Raw genomic sequence first — 12,385 nt, forward strand, 5'->3', positions numbered from 1 at the left:
TGTATGCTTACATAAGATTAATTTTCCGTTTCCCGTATGAATCTGTAATGTGTACCCGATATTGCCTCTTTATGACGAGTGACTACTGTCCCCGTGGGGCCGTCATACCCAATACCTATACCCTACCCTTAGCTTCAATTAAAAATTATCAATCGAAAACAAATGTGTATTGACATTTATTTCAGAACCAGGTCGGGCTACCTTACCCTAAAAGCTTCCACTCAACTTACTCTCATAATAATAAAGTGTCCCCAGACTCCCCACGGATCTCTACTATAGGTACTAACGTTAGTATAGTAGAGATCAGTGATGAGTGTCCCAGACTGAGGCCCCTAGGTAATCCCCCAGCACCAGCAGGTAGTGGGGGTGGTATACTACCGCTGAGAGGGTCTATGTCCCCCAGGGTACTGCCGGAACGTACCCTGGGTACGGTCCGGTATACCGGAACTTACCCTGGTACCAGAGCATATAAAACAACGTGATTTATATGTTCTGCAGGTACTATCTAATATGCCGGACCGTACCTCGCCTACTCCACTAACGAGTCTAGGGAGTCGCCTACGCCTACTCCCTAACCCTAACCCTAACACTTATCCCCTAACCCTAACCCTAACTCTAACCCTAACCCTAACCCTAACCCTAACCCTAACCCTAACCCTAACCCTAACTCTAACCCTAACCCTAACCCTAACCATATCAGATAGTTACCAGGGTACGTTCCGGCAGTACCCTGGGGGACATAGACCCTATGATACGGTATACCCCTATAGAACGGATTATTGTGAGAGCGCAGTAGCCTTGAAGAGCTCGAGTGGCTAGCGGGGTCCGGGTGACGACGATACGGGTAATTCAACGCCTCCGGGCACAACAGGTGAGTGAAATACCTAAGGTTGTATGATAGTCATAGCAGAGCACTTATATCAACTTTATCACTTATATCAAGCGTTGATATAAGTGCACTGGTGATAGTCACTAAGTGTGGACCGGTGGCGCCATCGGGTGTCGCCGGGAGACGCGAAACGCTACAACAGTATAGTACTGTATACCAAGCTGTATACGACCCCGCCTACTTTGGGAAACACGTAATTTTAGTCTAGTTAGAATCCGTCTATATTTTTTGTTCGATGATTTTAGAGCGATTTAAATTTATTATTAGGCATCTGTTTACTCCAAAACTGCAAAGAGCACAAACAATCCAAAGAAAATGAATAAACTTCAGTATAGTTTGTCGTCGCGTGTCGCTAGTATCGTCACGCCGGACGTCCCGTCCACGATGACCTACCGCCTCAGTATCATAGCAACAGCATGGCGTCTCTAATACCTGACGGAGTATTGCTCGATGCTTCTGATCAAGCACCCGCGCCGTCAAAAGACTTTTGTCAGCTGTACATTACGACAAATGACGAGGTTATGTATAGCTGTATTCAGATTTTTACAATGTTAATTCGACAGGCCTGATAATAAAAGTATTCCACAATATTCGTCAATAATTAATGATAAGCCTGTAGCGTGTAGGCGGCAAGGCCTACACTGTACACAGTACACTCACCGTTCACGCGCATCAGTGCCATCACCACATCATCAGTGATCACCACCAAAACTCACTATAAAAAATCGTCGGTGTGGGCATTGGTCAGAGGAAACTCGGACTACACTTCAATCTTCAGTACTGTCCGTCAGGCAGATGGGGTCGTTGTAGTATCAGGTACTACAGTGCTACAGTACAGATGATGTTAGTTGATAAGATAGGACTGGACATCTTCTCTATCCCTGAGCCCTACAGATATGTACCCGAGGTAGTTTTAGGTTGTTTAGTATTATGTTTATATTTTTATATGAGGTATGTTTAGGGTTAGTGTTAGGGTTAGGGTACACTTCTGTAGTACAAGTCTGGTACACTTTGTGTATACATAATGTACCTCGGGTACATATCTGTAGTACCTGATACGACAACGACCCCTTGAGCATCAGTCAGTACTCTTCATCTCCTTTTGGTGTTTCATCACTCGCTGTAGCTCCAAGAAACGGTCTTTGCTAGGGTTAGGAGACCGTTATACAATATTGTGTGTATATTGACATTAGTCACACAGCCTGGTCGGGTTACACTCGCTGTAACATCAATTTATTTAAGCATACCTTTAGCTCCCTAACTAACTGCTTCAACTTCAAGCCCAAAACCTGGGACACAGAGAAGCTGCTTGCCCGGTAGCTCTAGTACTATAGTCCGCGTACAGTTGCTGCAGGCCTGCGGCAACTATACGCGGGCTATAGTACTAGAGCTACTTGCCCGGATGATTTTAACGTTTTCAAGGGGTAGCAATGTGCAATCTTCAACTTTGCATGGAAATTCATGCTATTTGCTGGCATGGCTTTTAATTTCAGGTTATCTGGAGGTGGTGGAAAATCTCGCTTCGAAATGAAGAGAAGCTCTACCCAGGGGAATTAAAGGATAATTATGAAGATTTCTTAGACGATGAAAGAATTCAAAGTATGAAATCCACTATAGATACAGTTTCTCCTGTCTAAATTCTATGGAAATGTATGTGGCTCATATTTGAACTTCAAATTGTTCAGAAGGTTTATCATTATGCCATATACAATACATGTTAATAACATGATTTGTGTAGCTATGAGAAATTTCAGTGTTAAGCAGGGATGAGATTTGTTAGGAAACGTGTTTGATGTAATATGCCATATTTTGTGGCTTATAAGACGATCTGATAAATGAGTCTCATGCCAAATTTAGAAGATAATTACCTGAAAAAAATTACAGGTAATTACAGGTACATAAATAAAATGATAGCTCTCCCCCACTAACAGCTATATATGCTCTCCATATTCATAAATAAGCCCATACCCTTGTATGTAATATATATGTGATCACAACGCAAACAAAATAAAAAAATTCTAATTTCTAGTTACTGCACATCTATGTCTCAGAAACGGGGCCTACGAACATTTGTAAGGCATATAACGTATAAATCATGTACGTGTGCCTAATTGTAACAATTAGTGCACTGGGTCTAATTCACCTATCTGCATGGAGTGATAGGCAGGTAAACAAAACCACATTACGATAAGACATGTTGACAACACTGCTTAGTAACCCAGTGCTAAAAAGTTGATAATATGACACACGTGAAAATCACATCAACTGTTCCAACTTGACTGACCTAGTAATGATCATCCTAGTGATCTTGATGATCTAGATAATGATCATCCTAACGATGACCTAGTAGTGCTGAGAGGGTCTATATCCCCCAGGGTACTATCGGAGGGTACCCTGCATGGGTACGGTTCGATATATTGTAACGTACCCTGGTACTATCTAATATGCCAGACCGTACCTCGCCTACTCCACTAACGAGTCTAGGGAGTCGCCTACGCCTACTCCCTAACCCTAACCCTAACCCTAACCATATCAGATAGTTACCAGGGTACGTTCCGATATATCGAACCGTACCCAGGGTACCCTCCGATAGTACCTTGGTGGACATAGACCCTATGAGCCCTAGAAGTCTTTACCTGGCTCAGACGGATAGTGTAATTCGTTTGCGTAATCCTAGACGAGATCAAGAGAGTGTTTGGAAACAACATGCTGGAGTATGTGAAAGGTCTGGTCGAGGGTCACATCGACTACCTGTGTCGCCTCCCGAGACGCGCTCTCCTTCACGTAGTCTCGCTACTGGACCTGCCGGACATTAGCAAGATTGCTCAGACATCTAAACAGTTTCAAGAGGTATCTAGGTGTTTTTCCCCCCGATTAATTCAATGTAATATCTCCCATGCATGATCTCATATTGCTAAAGTTCCGTTATTGTGTAGAAATGTTAGTTATTTATGCATTTTAATGCTATGTTTGGGCAGCTGCTATTTTTACAGACTATTTGTATTCTTGACTATACCTGTAAGAACTGCACAAGCCATGGTCGATAGTCTCAATTGGTCGATTATCAACAGTTGTGACTTGTATTCGACAGATCTGCTGGAGTGACGACCTTTGGAGCATCTTGTATCACAGAAGTTCTAACCAGCCTGTAACAGAAGAGGTGGAGTCGCTTGCTAAACAGATGGGCTGGAGAAATATGTTCTTTACTAATAAACTTCAGCTGAGGGTAAGTTTAGGTACCTAAGGTGAGGCATGCCCATATATCAGCAAAGTAAGTGCAATAAAGCGCAGTTGCAGAAAACCTGGGTTATCTAGCAATTATAACCACTAAACTTGTAATCCAAAGCAAAAATTCACTCTCACAGACTTTTGAAAGAAGGTTTTTGAAAAGAAATAGCTTGCACAGTTGCTATGGGAAGACTTGCCAGGCTAGCATTAAACTTTGCTGATGTGCAACTGGCATTTTTCGTCCCCGAGAGCAGATCCTGAAAAATCTAAATTCACTGATGACGCGCTTTACTCATGGAACCAGCCAACAACAACAGTGCCCTTCTATCTCTCATCTATTTCTCATCACACCACCTCACTCTCCCCACGCCGAACCTTCGTCTCGGCCAACAAAACCGTCGCGCCTGCCGAGGGTAGAGGGCGCTAGCTGCACCGCGTGCTGCTCGTTAGCGACGATTAACGATTGCAGGTGAAGCTGAGTCAGCAGAAGCGACGCCGGTTCAGCTTTGATGACATGGCGTCTGGTTCCATGAGCAGCACGACCTTCATCACCCAGGGCGACCACAACGTAGACACTGCTGCCATCTAGTGTGATTCGATCCAATCACGATTCATCAGTCGGTCATGTACGGATGCCAATGCAATCATCTCAAAAATGAGTACATATGATATAGATCTCGCTATATAGTAAATATGATATAGATCTCGCTATATAGATTAAACTCACAGACATCGAGCCGTGCGACATATCTGTGAATGAATTCGTAAACTTACCTGGTTCTGAAGACTAACTCAGATGTGGTGCTTAGAATGACATATGTTTAGGTCTTTAGATGTGATATGGATGATGAGATGTTAATGTCAGAGGAGCTGGTGGTGCAAAACGTGAAAAAAAATCTTTTAGGTGCTAGTAGAATTTTATGCTTGTCCAGTTTGATATTTTTTTTTAAACATGTTAATCACATGGTTTTATAAAAAAAACTTCCAAATGTTGTATTTAGTCTTCCAAACACTTGCTCTGTTTCTATCCAAGATGTTGCTATTATGTTTATGAAAGTATTCCTTTTTTAAATAACTTTTAGAAAAATGTGCACTTTGTGAAACTTGGTTGGATGTCATTTCTTGACATTTACTAGAAATGAAAATACATAATCTATAAAAAAAGATAATTGCTTCCTTAGTGATTTTGTCCTAGAAACCTTAGGTGATGTAGCTTCTGTTTTCTTGAAGAATATATGTACAGTACACAATCTATTATCCGAAACCCTTGGGACCACACACGTTTCGGAATTCGGAATTTTTCGGATTTCGGAATGGTAGTACAGTACAGATATAGATACCGTAGGTATATCCTGCAACTAGCCAATACTAAAACCCAAATTTTCTAGAGGCCAAGTGCTGCACCGGTACAGTACAATATGTATGAGTAATGCCAAACACATTAATATTTCTGCAGTGAACCTTGTGCAGCCAAACACAAGCTTTCATGTGCAGACGACCTCCACGAACATTTTTTAGGTTTTCGGAGCTTCGATTTTCAAAATTTCGGATAATAGATTGTGTACTGTATATGAACATCAGAAAATACAGAAACAGATCAACTTTACAACACAAGACTCACTTTACTGCACGTTATAATATCAGTTGGCAAATACTTGATTTAAACAAATTATGGAATTATAAGCATCGTCTCATGTAGTTACGACTTGTATGTAACTACCGAGCTTTTTAAATAGCAGGGATTTAATGAGAGCAATAATTGACTTCAGCATATAATTCCTCTGAGTATCATTAAATTTGTGAGCCACCCCGTGCATTAACCCACGTAGTATGCTGTACAGAAGCTACCTTGTCTACACTCAGACACGCGATACACAGCATGTCCCTGCATACACGCCTGGTGACCTTCACACTCAGACACGCGATACACAGCATGTCCCTGCATACACGCCTGGTGACCTTCACACACAGACACGCGATACACAGCATGTCCCTGCATACACGCCTGGTGACCTTCACACTCAGACACGCGATACACAGCATGTCCCTGCATAGTGCATACTCCCATCGTGACCTTCACAGTCTAATTACTCACATTGATTTAATTTTTCATTTCTTATGAAACAGCATTATTGTTCTGCACTGTTTAATCGTCTTGGCACACGCACCAACGTACAAACACTAAACGCAGTAACTACTTTTAGCTTTAAAATAGCTCGGTTTTAATTTATTTTTGGTACACAACACAAGTCTATTCATGACTGGTAAGGTATGAATAATTCCTTCATCCATAGAACAAAACGCGGGTTTTCCAGGACGTATGACGGATTATCAGGGTGTAACAATGGTCTAATATTAGAAATTTGCCACGATATTCGGGGATGCATAAATATCGATCAAACCTATCACACTGAAATGTAAACGTTATTTCAATAATTAACAAAAAAAAGTTCAAAGCTCACGCAAAGTGTATGCATACACTATAATAATTTCAGGTACACTTCTTAAAACTAAACGTGATTATTTCAATAAAACGTACTAATCAAGGTTCTAATGAGCGAGGCAAAGAGCAAATTCGTTGTAAAACATACCTCGTGATATAACATGTATAAGTACAGATTGATACTGTGCAGTAGCTACACTAACCTGTTACTGACTCCTCGTAACAGCAATGTAATGCGTGTATTTGTTACAACTTTGCTAAATATTGCACATCATAAAACTGCCAAATGTATCACGACTCAAAGCCATACATCTATACATGTGTCCTTTCACAATACGTACTAGTGTAGTGGTGGGGGTGGAAGCCACTACGAGGCACTACTGTAGTTTGAATAGCCACCATCCACATAATATCACATGGAATTCTCATCTTACGATTGCTAACGTGAGTTTGTTCACATCTGGGCTGATGCTAAATAAATTATATATACACAAAAAATATATACATGCAGTCACACACCGAGCTTAATAAGCAAAAATGAGCAAGTCGACAACTCCGTTTCTCTTCTTGACACTGCGAAATGGCACTAAGCGAGATTGTGAAAAATAAGCAAGTGTTATCATGGTTATACTATTAGTGATTAAGATACATTGGTAATTTTTTTTATGTCACAGCTATTTGGCAGATTACAGGGATGCTTTTCTAATTCTACTTTGTTTTAAAAAGTATTTCACACGTGTCATAAGATAGCACTAACACGGAGCGTGTTTGTTTGGGATGGATCCATTTTATCAGGATCACTTGATCCGTATCTGCCCAAATGAAATGCCAACGTGCCTCAAACTGATCACATGTTGCTGTGACCAATCACAGAATAGTTCATAACTAACAACAAGCAGTGATTGGCCAAGTCGCGCACCGCCATATTGGATCTCCTTCGAACGCACCTCGCTAGCAGCGTCAACAATTTATGATCCCGATCAGTGATCCACTAAAACAATTCACAGGATCAATGGATCCATGTGATTCGTATCATATGATCCGCCCAAACAAACACACGCCTAATCTCAAAATCCGTCACACGGTGCGTCAAGTGATCTATTGTGCGATCAGTCGGTATCAGGGACGAGTCCCTCTCTGTCTATACTCTCCACATCACTCTCCCCACTCTCACTGCTCGTCTCCACCACCATCATCATCATCATCATCATCATCATCATCATCATCATCATCATCATCATCATCATCATCGCGCGATCAGTCGGTATCAGGGACGAGTCCCTCGCTGTCTATACTCTCCACATCACTCTCCCCGCTCTCACTGCTCGTCTCCACCATCATCATCATCATCATCATCATCATCATCATCATCATCATCATCATCATCATCATCATCATCATCATCGCGCGATCAGTCGGTATCAGGGACGAGTCCCTCGCTGTCTATACTCTCCACATCACTCTCCCCACTCTCACTGCTCGTCTCCACCACCATCATCATCATCATCATCATCATCACCATCATCATCATCATCATCATCATCGCGCGATCAGTCGGTATCAGGGACGAGTCTCTCGCTGTCTATACTCTCCACATCACTCTCCCCACTCTCACTGCTCGTCTCCACACCATCATCATCATCATCATCATCATCATCATCATCATCATCATCATCATCATCATCGCGCGATCAGTCGGTATCAGGGACGAGTCCCTCGCTGTCTATACTCTCCACATCACTCTCCCCACTCTCACTGCTCGTCTCCACACCATCATCCAATCATCCATCATACATCATCTATCCGATGCATCATCAATCATCATCATCATCAATCATCAATCATCATCGCGCGATCAGTCGGTATCAGACGAGTTCCTCGCTACTCTATACTCTGCCACATCACTTCTCCACCACTGCTCACTGCTCCGTGCTCCACACAATCCCACTCATCCACGCATCATATCATCATCATCAATTCATCATACATTCCACTATCATCATCATCACTCATCATCATCGCTGCATCATCCGTATCATGGGACGAGTCCCTCGCTGTCGTATAAGTACTCCCACATCAATCTCCCCGCCTGCTCACTGCCGTCGTCCCACGCATCATGCATCATCATCATCATCAAATCATCATCATGCATGCATCATCATCATCATCATCCATCTTCATCATCATTCATCATATCGATTCGCCGCGATCATCGTATCAGGGACGAGTCCCCTCGCTGTCTATACTCTTCACCTCACGTCTCGCCCATCTCGTCACTGCTCGTCTCTACCACTCCGTTCGAATCATTCATCATCACCAATCAATCATATCAATCATCATCACCATCATCATCATCATCATCATCATTCACACATTCATCATGCATCATCATCATCATCGCGCGAGTCAGTCTGTTAATTCAGGGGACGATGTCCCTCGCTATCTATACTCTCCCAGCATCCACTCTCCCCACTCTCACTCTGCTCTCCCAACCCATCATCATCACATTCATCATCATCATCATCATACTTTCATCATCATCAGTCACATACATCATCATCATGCATCGCGCGATCTGTTCAGTTCTTCGAGTATTTATTGTGGTTTACGTAGTTCCTCTTCGTTTTTCGTATACTCTCCACATCCTACTCTCGCCACTCTCAACTGCTCGTCTCCACCACATCATCATCATCGATCATCATTATTCAGCAGTCATCATCATCATCATCATCATCATCATCATCATTCAATTCGCGCGATCAGTCGGATCATTGTGACTTCGAGTGCCCTCGCTGTCTATACTCGCACATGCCCCCTCCCATCTCGACTGCTCGTCTTCGCACCACCATCACCAATCATCAATCATCATCTACAATCAACGTCATCATCATCAAATCAATCATCATCAATCATCAACAATCATACCACTCATCAATCATCTATCATCATCATTCATGCATCATCATCACATCATGCATCAATCATCATAATCATTCATCAATCATCATCATCAATCCAATGAAACATCATCATCATCATCCATACATTCATCAATCATCATCCATCATTCATCATCATTCATCGCGCGATCATCGGTATCAGGACAGAGTTCCCTCACTGTCATACTCTCCACATCACCTACGCCACTCCACTCTAAGTCTCCACACCATCATCATCACAAATTATGCCTCATCATCCAATTCATTCACATCATCCATCATCATCCATCATCCTGAGCGCACGATTCATCGTATCAGGACTACGTCCCTCACTGTCTATACCTCTCCACATCACTTCTCCCGCACTCATCACTGCTCGTGCTCTCACACCATCATCATCATCATCACACATCATCATCATCATCAATCATATCCATCATCATTCATGATTCAATCCCAATCAATCATCTACATCATCTACTATATATCATCATCATCATCATCATCATCATCACGCGGATCAGTCGTATCAGGACGAGTCTGCTCCTATTCTATAGCGTCTCCACATCACCTCCCTCGCTCTCCACTGCTCGCTCCACACCATCATCTATCATCATCATCATCAACCAATTTCATCATTCATCATCGATCATCATCATCTATCATCGCGCGCGATCAGTCGCTATTCAAGGGACGGTCCTCAAACTGTCTATTACGTCTCCACATCCACTCTCCCCACTCTCACTCTCGTTCTGCCATCCCCCCCCCCATGCATCATCATGCATCATCATCATCATCATTCATTCATCATGCATCAATCATCTATCATCATCATCATCATCATCATTCAGAGACATTGACCGACACTCATCTTCATTCGCCACGACTACGACAAGTCGAGGCATAATTCCTCATGACTGAGCTCCATTCGAGATGCAATCATCATCATCATCATCTGCGCGATCAGTCGTACTCAGGGACGAGTCCCTGCAATCATGTCTATTACTGCTCCACATCACTGCTCGCCCACTCTCACTGCTCGCTCCACCCATCATTCATCATCATCATCATCACCATCATCATGCATCATCATCATCATCATCTCTCGATCATCATGCATTCATCATTCATCGCCGCGCGAGTCACAGTCGTATGCATGGGACAGTCCGCTGTCTGTCTAATACTCTCCACATCAGCTCTCCACTCTCACGTGCTCTCTCCACGACCATCATCTATCAAGCATCAATGCTGACCTATTCATCATTCATTCATCAATTCATCATCACCATCATTAATCATCATCATCATCATCAGTCATCTATTCAATCATCATCATCATCATCATCGACATCAATCGCGCGATCAGTCGTATCAGGTCGACGAGCCCTCGCTGCTATACTCTCCGACATGCACTCTCCAACGCTCTCACCGTGATCGTCTCTCGACTGTCCATACATCATCATCATTCATCATCACATCATCCATCATCATCAGATCACNATCAGACATTAAAGAATAGAGATCAGAGATTAAAGAAGACAGATCAGAGATTATAGAAGAGATATCTGAGATTATAGAAGATAGATCAGAGATTATAGAAGAGATATCTGAGATTATAGAAGAGATATCGGAGGTTATAGAAGAGATATCGGAGGTTATAGAAGAGAGATTAGATATTATAGAAGAGAGATCAGATATTATAGAAGAAAGATCAGACATTATAGAAGAGAGATCAGATATTATAGAAGAGAGATCAGATATTAAAGAAGAGAGATTAGATATTATAGAAGAGATATCAGAGATTAAAGAAAAGATGAGATATTATCAAAGATCAGAGATTATAGAAGAGATCAGAGATTATAGAAGAGAGATCAGATATTATAGAAGAGAGATCAGAGATTAAAGAAGACAGATCAGAGATTATAGAAGAGATATCTGAGATTATAGAAGAGAGATCAGAGGTTAAAGACAACGCTACCACGGCTGCCAGAGCGTGTACTACGTGCTACATACACGCCACTGCCCCGCTCACAGCATTACCATCTATACCATCAGCTACTGCGCGCGTGCAATCACTGGTGCCTGCATAACTGCTGGGTATTCACATACTCGACGTGAATATTGTACATCATATGGCATATAGCATGCAGATGTAGACTCATAGGTGAGAAGCTTATTGCTGTGTGTGCGTAATGTGTAACGAGGGAATTAATATTTATTATTTATTATTGTAATTACAACAATAGTTAAGTTTGGTAGCTTTTCAATTAAAACAACTAAGGCAACTTGTTAATCACAAATACACTACCTTGTTAATTAACAAAATAGTTGAGTAAAGTTGCTTGGTAATAATAAAAATGCCTGCAACAACTTCATCGATCAACTGTTAGTTCGAACTCGCAAGCAAAATCTTCCACCGTCCCTCCCACCATGCGAACATATACATCAACCACACACATTGCCGAGGGAGAGAATCTATAAACAAACCCCCATCATGCAACAAACCTACACAGTGCACACTGCCGAGAGAGGACACTGAACTCCCGCCACGCTCACGTACCTGTAGCACGAAGTCGCGTCCGCGGAAGTCGGCGATGGTGCGTGGCAGCCGCGTGCGACCCCAGACGAAGCGCAGGAACAGCGATCGCTCGGTGTTGGAGAACTCTTCCATCACCTCCCAGAACCACGCGACGAGCGATGAACACGCCTCCACTCCCTTATACGTCGCTACAGACTTGAGCAGCGTGATAGAGATGTCTGGGCTGCCACACACCTGCAGAGACGTGGACACCACATTACAGGGTTAGACAGGGTTGTAGGTAGCTAGGGAGGGAGCAAGGGGGAAGTTACCCACAGACCACAGCTCTACAGATATAGACACCACCG

At 42.6% G+C, this 12,385-nt stretch overlaps 2 protein-coding genes across 2 annotated transcripts in view; one reads left to right on the forward strand and one right to left on the reverse strand.

Annotated features, from left to right (window-relative positions):
• The first annotated feature begins 1,283 nt into the window (after positions 1–1,283).
• LOC106817680 (F-box only protein 36-like) lies at positions 1,284–5,283 on the forward strand. The gene is made up of 5 exons (XM_014822366.1): positions 1,284–1,407; positions 2,383–2,488; positions 3,567–3,739; positions 3,981–4,115; positions 4,587–5,283. The coding sequence occupies exons 1-5, from the start codon at positions 1,306–1,308 to the stop codon at positions 4,704–4,706; spliced, it is 636 nt and encodes a 211-aa protein (XP_014677852.1). The 5' UTR covers positions 1,284–1,305; the 3' UTR covers positions 4,707–5,283.
• Positions 5,284–7,357: 2,074 nt separating this feature from the next.
• The window catches only part of LOC106817677 (E3 ubiquitin-protein ligase HERC2-like), a 15,852-nt gene continuing 10,824 nt past the window's right edge, over positions 7,358–12,385 (reverse strand). Inside the window, exons 3-4 of the mRNA XM_014822361.1 lie at positions 12,060–12,272; positions 7,358–7,372 (exon numbers count right to left, since the gene is read on the reverse strand). Of these exons, the coding sequence (XP_014677847.1) occupies positions 7,358–7,372; positions 12,060–12,272 (228 nt within the window). The remainder of the gene's footprint in view (positions 7,373–12,059; positions 12,273–12,385) is intronic.

Source organism: Priapulus caudatus, unplaced genomic scaffold (assembly GCF_000485595.1).
Source record: "Priapulus caudatus unplaced genomic scaffold, Priapulus_caudatus-5.0.1 Scaffold1826, whole genome shotgun sequence".
Taxonomy (NCBI): Eukaryota; Metazoa; Priapulida; class Priapulimorpha; order Priapulimorphida; family Priapulidae; genus Priapulus; species Priapulus caudatus.

Coding starts and splice junctions, on each gene's coding strand:
- LOC106817680 (XM_014822366.1), top strand. CDS start 1,306: ATGGCGTCTCTAATACCTGACGGAGTATTGCTCGATGCTTCTGATCAA. Junction 1,408..2,382: donor ACATTACGACAAATGACGAG/GTTATGTATAGC, acceptor TTTTAATTTCAG/GTTATCTGGAGGTGGTGGAA. Junction 4,116..4,586: donor CTAATAAACTTCAGCTGAGG/GTAAGTTTAGGT, acceptor TAACGATTGCAG/GTGAAGCTGAGTCAGCAGAA.